Source organism: Mugil cephalus, chromosome 8 (genome assembly GCF_022458985.1).
Source record: "Mugil cephalus isolate CIBA_MC_2020 chromosome 8, CIBA_Mcephalus_1.1, whole genome shotgun sequence".
NCBI classification, from domain to species: Eukaryota; Metazoa; Chordata; class Actinopteri; order Mugiliformes; family Mugilidae; genus Mugil; species Mugil cephalus.
This window is the reverse complement of record NC_061777.1, coordinates 28,574,620-28,592,668: the sequence shown is the minus strand read 5'-3', so window position 1 is coordinate 28,592,668 and position 18,049 is coordinate 28,574,620. Positions and strand designations below refer to the sequence as shown.

Sequence of the window (18,049 nt, the reverse complement as noted above, 5' to 3'; positions counted from 1 at the left end):
ACAAAATTCCTCCTGATCAGTTTGGACGCATTTCTCTGTAAATTGGCAGACAAAATGTTTCTGTTTCTGTTTCTGTACACTTCAGAATTCATTTTGCTGTTACCTTTATCAGTTACATCATCAATAAATATTAATGAACCTGTTCCAGAAGCGGCCATGCATGCCAAAGTCATGACATTACCTCCACCATACTTCACAGATGGGCTTGTATGCTTCAGATCATAAGCAGTTCCTTTCTTTCTCCACACTTTGGCCTTTCCATCACTTTGGTAGAGATTAATCTTGGTCTCATCAGTCCATAAGATTTTGTTGCAGAACTTTTGTGGCTCATCTCTGTACTTCTTTGCAAATTTCAATCTGGCCTTCAGATTTGTACTACTTGTGAGTGGTTTGCATCTCTTGGTATGGCCTCTATATTTCTGCTCTCGGAGTCTTCTTCGAACAGTGGATTGTGATACCTTCAACCCTGCACTGTGGAGGTTGTTGGTGATGTCACTTGCTGATGTTTGGGGGTTTTTCTTCACAGCTCTCTCAATATTGCTGTCATCAACTACTGTTGTTTTCCTTGGCCGACCTGTTCGACATCTGTTGCTCAGTACACCAGTAGTTTCTTTCTTTTTAAAGACATTCCATATTGTTGTGTTTGCTATGCCTAATGTTTGTCCATTGGTTCTGATTGATTTTCCTTCTTTTCTCAGCTTGAAAATGGCTCCTTTGGTTTATCCTCTTTAACAAGAAATGCATACTTAATTGGTTTCAACCCAAGCCAAAAAGTAGACTAGTCCTGCAGAGCTATTTAATGTTTGAACAATCAACCTTTAAGGCAACACCTGGTCAACAAGAAACACCTGTCATTCACACGTTCCAATAGTTTTGCTCACTTGAAAAATGGGTGGGTTCAAATAAAGGGTTGTATGTCCTGAGTTGTTTAACACATCAAGATGTAAATACCAGGAAATAAAAGCTGACATTCTGAACTCTTGTCTCGTATTTATCTTTTGATCTTGAACCCAAATGTCTTCAGTGAACAAAAAAAAAAACAAGGGAATTTGCCTTGCTGTTCCAATACTTTTGTTTTGTTTGTTTTTTTATTGCATGCATACTATTAAGTACGCATTACAGAACAGAACATGCATAAGGATATGGATAAGGATATGGACAATGAAGATATGAACAATGTGTATTTGTGTGTGTGTGTGTGTGTGTGTGTGTGTGTGTATGGATGTGCATGTGAGACCTATCGTGGTGTTACATTTAATAATTATATGTTTACTATCAAATAATTAATGCAATAATAAAGGAATAATAATTATTACATTGTTATTTATATAATAGTAAGACTATATAAAGAATATATGAAGTAAAATTATGCTTCCATTGATAATTATTTTAAAAGAAAACATTAATGATAAATAAAACAAATAAAACAAACAGACACATACAAAACAATAATTAAAGTGATAATAATTACTATAATGAAGGATAGTGGGAGATAGTGGAGGGAGAGGAGGAAGGATAGGTATGACAAATCTCCTATGGTACTGATTTATTTATTAATTTTGTTTTTATTCATTTTAATGTGGTGTCTCGGGCCCCTGCTGACCCACTGGGAACCAGCCTAAGGCTCCCCGTACCTTCCAGCCCGTGCCCCCTGCCTCCCACTGCAGGGCTCGTATTTTTTTTTTTGTTACAATACTTTTGGAGAGGGCTGTATATTGAATAATAGTGCAAGATACACAAGGAATTTGAGTCTGTTTCAGTGTAATATGTTTCAAGTTTAGCAACAAGTTGGTATGACTAAATTAAAAGGTAAGAACAGAAAGGAAAGAGGTCAGATGACTCATGTTTATTTACAATGCAGTGCTGTCAGATTGCCTGTAAATCAAGGATATTCAACCAGAGGTATTTTTGCAACTTTAACTGCCCATTCAAGTTAAAGCATGGGCATGAATATGAGACTTTACGCCAGAAAATAGAGATTTAAATATGTTTAGCGGCTAATGATAGATCAACAGTGCAAATGTGTCATACCTTCTTATTGATCAGCAGCCAGTTGGGTTTGTGGAGCGGTCTAAAGCCAACAGAAACTTGCTGGGAGTTCGAATGAAGAAGACCTCTGGTGGCTACTAAAGACCCATAATCCCCCATTGTGCTGCGACTCTGAGGATGACATAGCATGACCTGTTTAATGGACGTAACAGGTTATTGTTAAAGCACTGCCAGTGCTAAATGCATGAATTGAACAATGCATGAACTGCACATGTGCAGTTCGAATATGTATACCAACGAAGTCACCCGTGACCCCTGAATCCATGTATCATTCATTCTTTCTATTTTCAATTGTCAATCAAAAAATGAAAAATTGACAGAATATTTTGTTTTTGTTTTTTTTTCATCTAACACAAACAAAAAAATACCTATTATGCATATTATGTTGACAATTGAAAATAGAAAGAATAAACGAGAAAATTCCCTCTGGGAAATTTTGAAGGGGCTATGGGAGCTAATGCTGGGGGTACCGTTAGCATACTTAACTCACATTTAGCACAGTTAGCTTACGGTTAGCATAGTTAGTCTACATTTAGCAAATGTAGCCTACATTTAGTTCAGTCAACCAACATGTCGCATACTTAACACACATTTAGCACATTTAACCCACATTTAGCACAGTTACCATGCGATTAGCAGAATTAGCTTACGGTTAGCACAGTTAGCCTGTGTGTGACAAAGTAAAGCGTGCTTGCGCGCGCATATATGTCTTTATGTGTGTGTGTCCTCTTTGTGTGTGTGTATCTGTAACTGTAATAACATAAAGCTACCTGCGTGTTTCTGTGTAGCACACTTACGCATGTGTATGTCTGTGTGTGTGTAGGTGAGGAGGGCGCACATGCGCGGATGTGTGTAACTGTAATCACAAAGTTACCTGTGTAGTGTGTAGTGTGTAGTGTGTAGTGTGTAGTGTGTGTGTGTGTGTGTGTGTGTGTGTGTGTGAGGGTGAGGGTGAGGGTGAGGAGGGCACGCTTGCGCGTGCATGTGTGTGTAACTGTAATCACAAAGTTACCTGTGTGGGTGGGGAGGTGTGTGTGTTGGTGTGTGTTGTTGTAACATAAATGTGTGGGACACAGGGATCAGCTGCATTAACAGCAGAGACAACTGATTAATGAATTGGTCTCAGCTGTGGCCCAGAGCTGCGGCTCAGGGGTTGCCGTGGCAACTCACAGTGGTTGTCAAGGACGACAGAAGCACACAGAGCTGGGACACAGAAAAGAGCTAGATTTCCCTCCTTTTCGCTGGTCTCACATTTTGGCTCACTGTGACAAAACGGTAGCTCCTATCAGAAAAACAAGCAGACTGTGGGTGTTGTAAGATCTTCCTGAAGACTTTGATATGTTTTTTGTCCTTCTAGAGCAAATATTTTGGACACCTCTTCTCCTTCTCTCAGAAAATCTTTGTATTGGAGTGAATGGAGAGCAGGCAGGTACTTTACCGCAAACAGAGGCTCGCAGTTTAAATTCTGTACGTCTCACTGCATTGCCGAGAACATTGTGAGAGTGGAAAAAAACGTGTGTCTAGTGTGTAAATTTCAGGCGATTTCACACACGTTCTCTCACTCTAAGTTCAAGACAATAGGTCTACAGCTTGCTGCTGGAAAGCATTGAGGTGCATTTGTAATTTACTGCTACTAAACTTCATCACTCCCTCGGGATGTGAGTTTGTGGTTGGTTGCAAGGACGCCATGACGTCGTCTCCTGTTAAGGAAGTGTTTTTGCTCTCTTCTCCAAACTAAGTAACTATCTCTATAGTTCTTTGGCTTCTGACCTACTTTTGTTTATACATACATGTTGGTGACGCCTGTGGCACGGTTTGATCTCCCCCTAGATGATGGAGGGAATGATCCCGAACTGCTGTGTCCAGTGCAAGACCTTAGGGTCTACAATACAGTTTCTGGATAAATGCAGCTGTTATTGTGGCCCTTACAGAGAGCATGCTTTTTCCACTGGGTTGTCGACGTCACTACCCGTGCATGCAAGGCATGTAATCACCTCCCACAGTCTGGAGTCAGGTGCCACTCCACCAGAAGTGTTGCGGCATCATGGGCGTCACCGCACACTTTCTCCAGGTTCTATGGGGTGAATGTGGCCACTGCCCATCCACTGGCTGTGGTGCATCAGTGGAATCCTCTGCCTTCACAGTGAAGAATGGTTTCCTTGTGACTTTACTGGTATAAGTCATCCAGTGCTTACCTCTCTGGAGGTCAGTAGGGATGAAATAGAACAAAAGTCACGAATGTATTGTAACTATGATTCCATGAATCCCAGACAACTGCCAGATCTCTGTTACTCAGAATCCTCATGCAATCACGATAAGATTCTGTGCCTCGGATGACACCAGAAGATATCAACTCCTTCGGCTCACCCAGGAGTCACGAGTGACTGGTATACATACTCAAACTGGGCATGTGCAAAGGGAAATATCCCGTCCTTAAAACACCACCTTTAGCGGCCATCCGGAATTCATAGAATCTTAGTTACATTTGTAACTTTCATTTTATTTATGATATGAACAGCACTCATCTAATCTAAGTATTGTTATGACTTTGTAACCTCCGGTGAAAGACTGACCATCCAATCTGCAGTGAGGAGGTCAGCATCAGACAGATATTTGGTGGCTCTGTCGACATCCCCAATCTCAGAGAAGAAGTCCAGGTAGTTCTGATGAAGGTACAGGTTGAAGAATTCTCCAGTCATGTGCGAACGCTCCACAACAACCTGAACAAAAATACAAAGTCTGAGTCTGTCTTTTAGAAAAATAAAAGGGGTATTGTATGTATGTTTGAGTAAAGTAAAAAAAAAAAAAAAAAAAACCACAAAAAACAATATTTGTACCTCAGGGTCTACTTGTAATACTTCTCGGTGATGATGTGACAGGTGAGAGGGTAGACAAGGCGTAGCTACAATTTCAGTTGCTTTAGCACTTTTATGATTCTGTCCTGTTGATGACAAAGAACAAGCTATTTGATATATCATATCACAGGTTCTTCTTTTTTAGAAATTAGATGTTTGTATAGGTAAATCCACCATGCTACTGATGGTCTGGAGGGAATGCACCAACTTCAGCCAGCTAAAAATGTTCTGGTCAGTTCCAAGCTATGTCCTTGCTGAACTCAACTGCCCTGTTCAGCTGTGTAGCTTCCTTTTGAGGAAGCTACAGACCATGGTCAGGTAGATAAATCAGTGACATCAAGCTTTGTGATTCCCTGTATTCCCTGTACAACATACAATTAAATATGTGATGATGACTGGGAACAAAAAGTTTGTGTCAGTACATAAGGTGCTTTCAGTTCAAACCAGACTAGTGCATTGGTGAAGAGGTCAAGAGCACATCTGAATTAAAATCTCTTCTCTGCAAAAATCAAATCGATCTACCCAAAAGTCAGTGCTATCTCTGACATCAGTACCTAGACAAGGAAACACCACAAGACGAGGAAACACCACAGACTCTTTTCCTACAGCGAAAGCCAGTCAACCACTGTGCTAGTTGACAGCCTTGCATGAACTCCCCTACCTGAGTAAACCATGCCTGACAGAGGATGCTAATCCTTTGGTGTTTTGGAAAGAAACCCCAAGCAGGATTCTATACCTAGCTGCACTTGCCTGCACACATCTGGCCATACCTGCATCGCATCGTCTACACTTGTCAAAAGGCTCTTTAGTGTTGCAAGAAAGATATTTTGACCAGATTCTCACTGATTAAAACCTTTGAGGAACTTGACAATTAGATGCAACAGTGTTACTCTACAAATTAACAACTGTAATAAATTATTATTGTATGTACCACAATTGTGTGTCATTTGTACATTTTCAAAAAAAGAATATTAGAAATTAGTCAACATGGAGGGAAATTTGTCTATTTATATATTTAATTTAATTTTTGTTTTTAGTATTTAAGTCAAAACCTGTGTTCAATGAACAAACTGTTACTTGGCTTGAAGGAATTTCTCAGAATCAGTGACTCGTCGACTTTCGTGTTAAAGCGTAATGGCACAGCAGTATTGTCAACTAGTTGCTAATATCTAATCATCCTTTTTTTATATGATATGTTCCATTTTACAATCATGCTGAAGGGTGAATGTGGGGCTCGGCAGTATACCGGTTTACACCAAATACCGTTTTTTATTTTTAATATACCGCAACTCCTCCTCCTTGAACTGCCACCTTATCGACCCTAGGAGCTATGCTTTCTGGGGCATTTTGCCCCTGGTAGGGTCTCCCAAGGCAGATTGGTCCTAGGCGAGAATCAGACAAAGGACGGTTCCAAAGACCCTGAATGATTAGCACAACGAGAGCCAGTGTACCCAGCCCGGAGGGCTACCGGGGCCCCACCCTGGAGCCAGGCCTGGGGTTGGGGCTCGTGGGCAGGCACCAGGTGGTCGGGCCTTTGTCCACGGGGCCCGGCCGGGCCCAGCCCAAACCAGTTACATGGACTCGCCTGTGGGCCCACCACCCGCAGGAGGTCCAGGAAGGGTCCGGTGGAGTATGGATTGGGCAGCAGACCAGGGCGGGGGTCTTGGCGGTCTGATCCTCGGTTATGGAAACTGGCTTTGGGGACATGGAATGTCACCTCTCTGTCACCTCAGGGAAGGAGCTGGAGCTTGTGGAAGAGGTGAAGCGTTATTGACTAGATATAGTCGGCCTCACCTCGACACATAGCATCAGCTCCGGAACCCAAGTCCTGGAGAGGGGTTGGACTTTCTTCTTTGCTGGAGTTGCTCCGGATGAGAGGCGGAGGGCCGGGGTGGGCTTTTTGCTTGCCCCAAGACTCTCTGCCTGTATGTTGGAGTTCTCCCGGATGGATGAAAGGGTTGCTTCACTGTGAGCCTCTGACTGCACTCTCTCTCCGCCCTCCATTGACTGTAATGCAAAGATTTTCTGAGAGAAGCAGAAGGGACCTTATGGTGCAAAATATGCAAAATGCTTTATGGAGTTTCATACAGGTCTGCCCTAGGACCAATATATTTTGAAATTATACACTATCGGTCAAAAGTTTTAGAACACCCTAATTTTTCCAGTTATTTATTGCAATTAAAGTCATGCAATTCCAATGAATAGCTTGACATGGTACAAATGTACCAAACGGCGAGAGGTTAAAAAAAAAAGGCTTGGTTACCCATAACTGAAAAATAATGTACCTTTTTCAAGGAACATGAAGTGGGTTAACACTTTAAAGCTGTTCTGCAGCAATGAAGGTCAAATCAGCCTTGAAAGCTGGTGCTGGTGCTACTAATTCCTACAGGTGTTCCAACTTTTCTTGATTACTTACAACCCCCTCTGTCTGCGGCTATGGCTCAGTAGGTAGAGTGGGTTGTCCATGAAGCGGCTTGATCCCGAGTGTGCCATATGCCCACAGTGTCCTTGAGCAAGACACCGAACCCCCAGTTGCTCCCAGTGCAACTGGCACTGGTGTGTGAATGTGTGTGTGCTTGTGTGAACGAATGGGTGGATGTGTCCCTGACTGTAAAAGCGCTTTGAGTACCGCTATATAAGAGCAAGACCATTTACCAGCAAGACCATTTACCACTGTGGTACCAGACCCTCATGAGAATCAGGTGAACAGTATTGTACTGCTGAAAGTAGTGTGTTGCTACAAAAATGGTGAGAAAAGAGCAATTACCAATGGAAGAGAGACAGACCATCATAACACTGAAAAATGTAGGTCTTTCCGGCAGGGAAATTGCAAAGAAAGTCAAGGTGTCAATGAGTACAGTTTTCTTCACCATCAAAAGGCACTCAGAAATGGGGGGAAACGCTGACAGGAAGCGATCTGGCAGACCCAAAGCCACAACTGAATCAGAGGACAAGTTTCTGAGAGTTAACAGCTTGCGTGATAAGCGCCTTACAGAACAGCTTCAAGCGAGCAGTAACCAAGTCTCAGTTTCAACTGTGAAGAGAAGACTTCGAGCTGCAGGTTTGACAGGATGACTTGCAGCAAGAAAGCCATTGCTAAGATGTCAGAATAAAACAAAGAGGCTCTTCTGGGCCACAAACACCGCCATTGGACTACTGAAGACTGGAAGAAGGTATTATGGACTGATGAATCAAAATTTCAAATCTTCGGTTCATCACACAGGATCTTTGTACGCTGTCGAATAGGCGAGAGGATGGTTCCACAGTGTCTGACATCAACTGTCATACATGGAAGAGGAAGTGTGATGTTCTGGGGCTGTTTTGCTGGATAAAGGGTCGGTGACTTGTACAGAGTGAGCGACACCCTGAACCAAAACGGCTACCACAACATTCTGCAGCACTATGCAATACCCTCTGGTATGCGCCTAGTTGGTCAGAGCCTAGTTGGTCCTACAGCAAGATGATGACCCAAAACACAAGTCCAAGCTACGCCAAAACTACCTCTGGAAAAAAGAACAAGATGGTAAGCTTGAAAACATGGAGTGGCCAGCACAGCCTCCAGACCCTTTGAGCTCGTTTGGGATGAAATGGACAGAAGAGTGAAAGCCAAGCAACCTACAAGTGCCACACATTTATGGGAACTTCTACATTGTGAGAGACACAACAACATTGTTTGCAACTGTGGAAAAAATCATGTGTTGCCCCGTAGCCCTTATGAATAAAAATTTACTGAAAGTTACCTAATGATAAACAGACATTGTGATTGAATTATTTTTCAACACGGTCATATAAAAAACAGTTATGAAACTGACCTGAACAAAAATGAAGGTACCCTTAACTCAATATTGTGCTGCACAACCTTTAAGACAATCACTACAATCAATCCATTTCTGTAACTCTCAATGAGACTTCTGCACTTGTTGAGCAACCTTCTCCAGCCGTCTCAGGTTTGCCTTCACCAGACTGCATGGTTCAGCTCATTCACCAAATAAGTAAGGGTTAATGCCAGACGAGGTGCCCCATTATCAGAAATTAATGGACGACGCGGGCGCTTCGCGTCAGACGGTTCACAGCGGACGGTTAACACCTCCGCGTCGTCCATTAATTTATGATAATAGACACTTCGTCGGGCATTAACCCTTACTTAATGTACACCCCACAGCCAATCAGAATCGAGGATTCACCCAGACCATGGTATAGTTAACAACAGTTAACATGCTGCCAATTACAGGGCACAGCTTAGTTTGGCATGTCCTTGTGACCAAATTATTTTCAATCTTTTCTCAGGGTAGTACCATTTTTGTCCAGGACAGTTTTTTTGTTGTTGGTTTTTTTGTTTTGTTTGAAAAATAATTCAAAAGCAATATTTGATTTTAATTATTTTCAGTAATTTCCATAATTTTAATTTATTTTTTAGTCCATATGTGTCGACCATACATTCCGCATCCAGCCATTCACTCATTTATCTATGAAACTAGATGGAACTGATTAATCAAGGAGGTCGGCATATCATTATTAGCATATCACTATCCTTCAATAAAGCAAAGATGTCCAACAGCACAGAGGGTAGCCCCCAAGATGCAAACCATTCAAGTTTAAAGAATATAAAGGAAACAGCATTCTTTGCTCAGTTCAAGATGAACCTGTAGAACCAGAATGACACGTGAAAAAGTATGGAGAACACTTGGAAGCTTTGGCACACTTTTGTGTGAATGGCTTGCAATCTATCGATGATGTGACAGCAGGTAGAATCAGTAAGATGAATTCTGAAGAGCCTAGGGATGTACCGTCTGCTCCGATTCAGTCATATGAAACAAAGATGACATCTTCATAATAGATGGACAAAATACATTACAAAAACTGCCAGGAGTTTCTGAAGTTTAATTAAGGGCATATGGTGGCAGTGTCAGTCATCTGATCTTCACCTGATCAAGTGTTCATTTTATTTGAAGAAAGAACTAATTCATGAACTTGATGTCCTTAAACATTTTAAATAGTTTTTGGACCCCAAGAGGTAAAATAAAATAGAAAAAGCTTTATTACATGATATTACATGATTATCACATGATATTTGTAACAGAATATATATATTACAGTTCTGCTTATTGACACCCCTTCATTTTCTGCATAACTTCGACAATATTCTCAGAAATAAATGGAAATATACCAAATTTATATCATCGGGATCTTTTAATTGGAGGTCCAAAGTAATTTGACAAAGCAAATAGTTTGTTTGTTTTTTAACTGACATACTGTTATTTCAAAGAAGAAACATAAAACAAGCATGTGCAGCAATAAAAGAGGGGGCCATCCCCCTCTTTAATATTTAGGTTGCACACCCTTTGGCAGTGATGACAGCCTCCAAACATTTCGTGTAGCCATCTAAAGCTTCTTGCACTTCTCAGCTGGTATTTTCTCACATTCTTTCTTTGCAAATTGTTCAAGCTCTTGAAATTTTGCAGGTTTCTTTTCCCCAATGGCAGATACCAAAGATTTTCCAATCGGATTGGGGCAGGACTCATTGCTGGCCATTTTAAAACAGTCAGTTTTTCCTCTTCAACCATTCCTGCGTGCTTTGGGATGTGTGCTTTGGGTCTTTGTCTTGCTGGAGGACCCATGATCTTCGACTGAAACCAAGTTTTCTTACACTGGTTAGGACATTTCGCTCTAAAATCTCTTCATAATTCTCTGATTTCATGAGTCCTATGATATGGTCGAGGCCTCCAGTACCAGATGCAGCAAAGCAGCCCCACAGCATTATGCATCCTCCACCATGCTTAACTGTTGGTGGGGTGTTCTTTTCCTTGTAGGCTTCATTGCGCGTCTGTAAACAAACTGTTGGTGTGCATTGCCAAAAGGCTCTATTTTTTGTTTCATCTGTCCACAGAATATTTTCCCAGAAGGATTGTTGTTTGTCCAGGTATTCTTTGGCAAAGAGTAGTCGTCCCCTTTTATGTACTTTTCCTAAGCAATGGTGTCTTCCTTGGCCTTCGCCCATGAAGCCCTGTTTGGTGTAGCGCATGGTACTTGTTGAAACCATGACCTCAGACTGTTCCAGGTTGGCCTTCAGGTCTGTGGATGTTTGACGTGGTGTTTTTTCCACCATTCACATCAACCTTCAAAAACTTCTCTCATCAATTCTTCTCTTCCCCCCACGTCCAGGGAGGTTCTTGACAGTTCAATGCTTGGCAAACTTCTCAATAACATTACGCACTGTTGAAACAGGGATACCAAGGTCTTTGGAGATGGCCTTATACCCTTTGGAGGTCTTGTGTCTGCTAATTATCGCACTTCTGATGTCCTCAGACAGCTCCTTTGCCTTCACCATTGTGACAAAGGAACAGGGGATAACATGGCTTTTTAAAACATGGAAGTCATCATTCATCGGCTAATTCATGTCACATGGGCACAGACAATTTATCACAGGTGATTCTCATTTGTGATTTACCACAGGTGAGTCACAATGTGTTTCCATACTGATTTACAGCAAAGGGTGCCAATACCAGTGACACAGCAAGCTTTAAGTTTTTCTATTTTTTCCTCCCATTGTTTATTGCTTTAAATTGTTGTTCATCATTTGCTCTTTTGTATCAAACACAAGTTCTCAATAGAAAATAAATGTTTCGCATAATTAATTTCTTTTTTTTCAGAAGATATTCCACATTATGTACTTAAACTTCATGGGTGCCAATAATGGTGAGCAGGTCTGTATACTGATGGACTGATAATTCACTGCAGAAATCATAAAAGGAACCAAGCTAGCAGAATGGCTTGTATTGAAACGTGGAGATGTGACTCACGTTTGCAGTGCAGAATTTTTCCGAGTGCTCTGAACAAGAACAGAGAAGCATCTTTCCCTCCAATAGCCTGCTTCTCTTCTTGCTTCCTTGTCTCTTTGAAGCTTTTCTTCCTCTCTCCTTCTCTGTAAACAGTTCTGCACACTGGCATCATAGGTCTCTCCGCCTTCATCTTCCCCAACCCCCTTTCCAGTGGTGTGTCTGAAATGGTGCCATGATGACAGAAATCCAACACAAAGTAGGTGCACACTATTGATGACATTGGTGTGGTATGGTGTAGTGTGTGGACCTGACCTTGGAAAGAAAAAAACTGCAAGTCGTTGATGGCACTGCGAATATCTCCTGAGCTTCTTAAACAGAGTGTTTCCAGCAAGGCCCGGTCTGGGAAGCACGTCCTACCACAGCTCTGCAAAGAATTATGTGGAAAGATAAATATCATAAATGATTATCAATGAAATCCAAAGTATCCTCTCACCTTTTCTTCTTCAAGTGTTGAAATGCAAGTCAGGACCTTCATCACTGTGGTTTGTGCCACTGGATTAAAGCTGAAAACCAAGAGTAAAGAGTACATGAACACTGTTCAGTGGAATGGCATCCGAGACAATTCATATTAATATATGAGCATTTAGCAAAAATAGAAAATTAAATACAACAGTAGTTCTCTACATATGTGGTCTACTGGAAGCAGGCTTAGTTGTACAGCCTCATGGTAACCGGAAGGACGGACCTCCAGCAACGCTTCTTCACCCAGCATGGGTGAAGCAGCCGGCTGCTGAAAACAGTGCTGTTATGGCACCATGGAGGACCTCAGTAGTGACTCTTGCTTTCCAATGGACCAAAGTGTCCTTAGCAGGTATATTCTGCTCTGGCCGTTCTTACAAAGTGCCCAAGTGTGATCTGCCCAGTCCCGTTTTTGATCACATGAACACCCTAGTACTTATGAGAATCTTGATCTATATCCCTGTTACTATGTCCACTCCCTGGATGTTCACTGTGTGTTTGTGGCTGCGGCAAGCCACCACAAGCTACTTGATTTAACCCATACTTATACAGCTAGAGGCAGTTTTCCTGGCACCAGACTACAAACTCTCGAATGAATTGTCTATATTGTCCCATCTCCCCCATCCTGGAGGAAGCTGATCAGTTGGCTGAAAGCAAAGAAAGCACATTAGACACACAGCCTTGTGCCCTCAGTCCTATCCACGCGGCTGGTAGTCACTCACTACATTTACATGAACGTGAAAAAAAAATAAAATAAAATTAAAAATACTGCCTCTTTCAACTTGAAATGGACAACTTAAGTGTTATGAAATAGCTGCAGGGGCCAGTGCCTTTTTCACGAGTGAATGGGACGGGCAAAATAAAAAAAAAGAACGAAAAGGCATACTTTCACCTATAGACGTCACTTGAACTTTAAACTGTAGACAAAGGTCTTGTGTATTGGTATATTAATCCAAGTTTTGATAAGTAATATAGTTTTGAATCAACCACTGTTCAATGACCATGATCATTTGTGTATTGCGCGGAATGTTCGTGCTACAGGGGATGACATCACCAGCCAGAAATTGTCTTAAACTTTTCTCTTTCCACGCTCCTCCCGGCCACAATTTACAGTTCACACACATGTTTTTTTTTCACAGTTGTAGACAAACTTGTTCTGTCTCTTGCAATGTGCTCGTCAAAGCAGTGAGACGTACAGAACTTAAACTGTGAGCCTCTGAGTGCATTACAGTCAATGAGCAGAGAAGACAGAAATATGACCACAAAGATTTTCTGAGAAGCAGAAGAGACTCCTGTTTTGAACTCCCACGTGTTTCCAAAATATTTACTCTAGAAAGATAAAAAACATATCAAAGTCTTCAGGAAGGTCATACGACGCCCATGGTCTGCATATTTTTCTGATAGGAGCTACTGTTTTGTCACAGTAAGTCCAAATGTGCAACCAGTGCAGAGGGAGAAAATCGCTCTTTTCTCTGTCTGTCTTTGCCCAGCGTCCTTCTGTCATCATTGACCACCACCTCAAGTTGCCGTGGCAACCTCTGACGCGCATTCCAGGGCCACAGCTGAGACCATTTATGTTACAACACACACACCGCTCTACTACACACACAACACAGGTATGCGTATACCCTCCTCACTCACCCCCAGCAGTAGTCCCCCATGGGCAACGCACTGAGACACTGATCCCTACACTTATGAATTAGCACCACAAGTGTGGCTTTTTTCCACAAAACGTTGTTTCATTACCTTACTATGGTTTGGTCGCGGCATTTCACATTTTGGTGAAATTTTGGAAAAAACAACTCTGCCGCGTACTGTAGCGAGCGGTATTTGCTGTTTTTAATGAAAAATAGTGTTCAAAGTTGTCTGGTGGCCACATTTTTTGAGCTACAGAAATAAAAAATGAAATAAAAATGTAGGAGTTTTGTTAAATTAAATCGATCGTTCATTAACACAACAGCTGTGTACCTGGTGGTTATGGCAACAGAATACTTTGTTACCCACACCACCAAATCATTATGACCACTTTAGACATGGATCAAAAAAGGAGACGGAGGCCAGATCTCATGTCACAAACTCCCTGAATACCCTGCAGTGTATGAACCCCAACCCCTACTGTACACCCAAACCTGCAATGTACATGATGACATATGAGGGAGGAAAAACAAGCACACAACTCTGGACTTTTGTCGATGTGAAAGCGCACCAAAGGCAAAATGCCGGGATGTGAAAGCGGTATAATTTACCGCTTTCAGTTTAAGCTGGTATCTACACACCATGATATAACTGCTGATGTAGCTGCATTTTCAGATGAGCTTGTTGAAATATTTCTCTAAGATGAGAAAGGTCCCTGATGAAGATGATGCTAGTCAGTTATCATTAGCCTTTTACTGACTCATAAATGGTTAGGTAAAAAACTGTGTTCACACTTGTAATCATTCTATAGCTCTTCTGTAGCTCAAAACAAAAATCCAGAGAAATTCATTGTTCTGATCCTGGGTGCAAACTTTGCCACTAATTCTACAGCCCCATCAAGAAATTACTGTTTATTGTTTTTACATAATAAATTTTATTTATTTGTTTTATTTTTTATTTTTTTCTTAAAAAGTAATTTTCAACTGACCATTCAATAAATAGGTTGTAAAAGTAAAATCTGCAGTCAAGTGTCATTTGTTTACCCTGTCACAGCTCCCTGGAAAGCCTGCCCCTGCTGCTGAAAAAGAGGAATAGAGGAATAGAGGAAACACTGATACGTCTGTCTGATTAGATCTAGTTGCGGGTTTGATTTCCATATTGACAGAGATGGCAACCCTGGCAGTAGCACCCCGTGGCCCTTTCAAAAATTCCCACAGGGAATTTTATAGTTTCTTATCTAATTTCTTTTCTATCACTAGTCATACAAGTCTGTGCAACTACTGTATAGCATGTTAATGCTGTGCCTCCCTCTCTCCTCCTCCATCTTCTTGTGAGTGTCCCTGGTCTGGAGTTGTGTGTTTCTGACCTGTGGACCTCCATACTGGATCAGTTATTGTGGTCTCATCAACCTGCCCAGTCTTCATGGCCTACAGTTATCCACTCCTACCTGAACTGTGCTTTGAAACAGACCTTTTGATAATCCACCACTCATTTTCAATGGGGCTCATGTCTGGGGATTGAGCTGGCCTCTCTAAGACCTGAATACTGTGCTCCTGTAGCCAAGCACCACTGGACCTGGATGTGTGGCAAAGGGCATAATCTTGTTGGAACATTCAATTTCGACCTCAATGGAACAGTGTAAGTGCAGAAGGGAGCATGTGGGTTTGGAGAATGGCGCAAAACTTGACAGAATTCAATGTGCCTTCACAGACCGTGAGATGACCAACATCAGAAGCACTCATGCATCCTCAAATCATGATACTGCATCCACCAGTTTTGACAGTAGGTCCTGAACATGCTGGAGATAATGCTTCACCTGGGCTTCTGCGTACCCTCAGATTAGCAGGAGGATAAAGTTGGAAACTAGACTCATCTGACCACAGAATCTTCTTTCAATTCCCAGCTGTCCAGTTCTTGTGTGTTTGGGCTGACCTTTGTCTCTCATTGATCAGGACCTTCTTGACAGCCTTGTAGGACCTTAAGTCATGATCTAAAAGTCGACCACGTATCGTGCGGGTGCAACACTGGACACCAGTTTGATTTGACCACTACTGTTGGAGCTCCTGCGATGTCATTCGGTAGTTTTCCCTGCACATGAGGATCATGTGCTGAAGAAACTTGCTGAGGAAACCCTTGGACGCCCAGATCTAGGTTTGTCTTTCAAGATGTTGGTTCATCTGTATTTCTGCAAAGTGTATCCAACTCCTGAAAGACTGCATCTGCACATCCTAGCCTTCTGGCAGCTGTACCCTTTCTGGCTGAGAATCTGTATCTTCAGGAATGTTTCCTGCATTAGGTTCCTTGTTTTAGCCATTTTTGTCTCTAAAGAACTTTCAAAGGTACTGGCTTTAGACGCAAAGCACGGAAACAGAAAAATGTGTCTTTTAATAAATAGCACAGCCTGGGTCACTGGTACCAAAATGACCAAATACTAAAAAAATTTCTTATGTGAATTAACACTGTTATCAGGTGGATACACCTGGCGCCACAACCAGGTTCTGAAATGCTTAGCAGCTGCAATTGAGGAAAAACAGATTGAAGAAAACTCCTCAGCTGCTAGAAAGGACAATAAGCATATTATGTTTGCTCAGGGTTAGATGAGATAAGGCCAGATCAGGGAGGTGCAGGCATAATGTAGGGCAGCCAAGTGTGGGCGGAGCCTGGGAGCTGAGGACCGGTCTAGATGGCGCCCTGAGCATTCCACAACAGATTGCCGTGACCCTTTACCCTTAAAAGACCGGACGTGCTGTTGTGGTCTGAGAAAGAAAGGATAGTGTATTTTGTGGAGTTAACTGTCCCGTGGGAAGACAGAGTTGAAGAGGCGAATGAACACAAGGGAGATAGATATGCGGAGTTGGCATCGGAAGCGGAGCAGCGAGGCTGGAGTGCCCGTGTGCTCCTTGTGGATTTCGGCCGTGGATTTGTGGCGAAATCCACCATTGCTCTCCTGTGTGAGTTGGGCATTTGTGGAAAAGAACAGAGGGTTGCCTCAAAGAATATGTCCCTGGCAGCAGAGCGAGCGAGCCAGTGGTCGTGGCTACGGAGGAAGCACGCTAACTGGGGAGCATGCTAAAGGTAAGAATAGCTATGTGCAACATTACATTAGGTAGCAGTTGTAGTTAGATTAATCGTATCTGGCGGTTGAAAGGCACATGGTGGCACGGTGGCTGCTATGAGGGGGGTAACCCCAGGACGCTGGAGCTCACTGTTAAGCCTTCTTGAGGTGTCGTGGGCCTAACTTCACGAAACATCAGTGAAGGGAGGTGCCCACTTGAAAACCCCAATGATGTGCGGCACACTGCCTACTGTTGCTAGTTAGGCTCGTTTGCTGGTGTTTTCTTGTGTGTAACTTCTAATCTTGGCAGAGGGGAGGAATGTTGTTTGAAGCATAGTTGCATGTCCCATCATTTCTTACTTACTATCGGCGGTTAGGCTAATTAGCTGGTGCTTTCGAGTGTTTCGTTTCCGTGGCTAGGCTAATTGTATCTCGTTTCTGACATAGGCAGAAGGATGAGATGTCCTGGTCTGAGTGAAGTTGCATTCCCATCATCTCTATTGCCTACTGCTGGTGTCTAGGCTAATTAGCTGGCGTTTTATTTCTGTGGTTAGGCTAATTGTACTTTGTTTCTGACATAGGCAGAAGGATGAGATGTCCTGGTCTGAGTGTAGCTGCATTCAAATCATCTCTATTACCGACTGCTGGTGTCTAGGCTAATTAGTTGGTGTTTTTATTTCTGTGGTTAGGTTAATTGTTGTAAATAATTCAACACACAGACATTAATGTCTAAACTACTGGCAACCAAAATGAGTACACTGAAAATGTTCAAATTGTGCCCAAAGTGTCAATATTTTGTGTGGCCACCATTATTTTCCAGGACTGCCTTAACTCTCTTGGGCATAGAGTTCACTAGAGCTTCCACTCCTCCATGACAACATCATGGAGCTGGTGGATGTTAGACACCTTGCGCTCCTCCACCTTTCATTTGAGGATGCCCCACAGATGCTCAATAGGGTTTAGGTATGGAGACATGCTTTCCATCACTTTCAGTTTCTTTAGAATGGCAGTGGTCATCTTGGAGGTGTGTTTGCGGTCGTTAACATGTTGGAAAACACCCCTGCGGCCCAGTTTCCGAAGGGAGGAGATCATGCTCTGTTTCAGTATGTCACAATATATATTGGCATTCATGGTTCCATCAGTGAACTGTAGCTCCC

General features: G+C 42.4%; 1 protein-coding gene across 9 annotated transcripts in view; it reads right to left on the bottom strand.

Annotated features, from left to right (window-relative positions):
- Positions 1–18,049, bottom strand: part of rad17 (RAD17 checkpoint clamp loader component) — a 44,273-nt gene that overhangs the window by 7,319 nt on the left and 18,905 nt on the right. For 4 of the 9 annotated variants that reach the window (XM_047590765.1, XM_047590769.1, XM_047590772.1 and 1 more), the window contains exons 9-14: positions 12,177–12,246; positions 11,996–12,107; positions 11,705–11,902; positions 4,887–4,990; positions 4,623–4,769; positions 2,032–2,181 (exon numbers count right to left, since the gene is read on the bottom strand). In XM_047590765.1, coding sequence (XP_047446721.1) covers positions 2,032–2,181; positions 4,623–4,769; positions 4,887–4,990; positions 11,705–11,902; positions 11,996–12,107; positions 12,177–12,246 — 781 coding nt within the window. Of the gene's footprint in view, positions 1–2,031; positions 2,182–4,043; positions 4,249–4,622; positions 4,770–4,886; positions 4,991–11,704; positions 11,903–11,995; positions 12,108–12,176; positions 12,247–18,049 lie in introns of those variants that run through there. The other 5 variants (XM_047590767.1, XM_047590770.1, XM_047590773.1 and 2 more) reach the window with 4 other exon arrangements.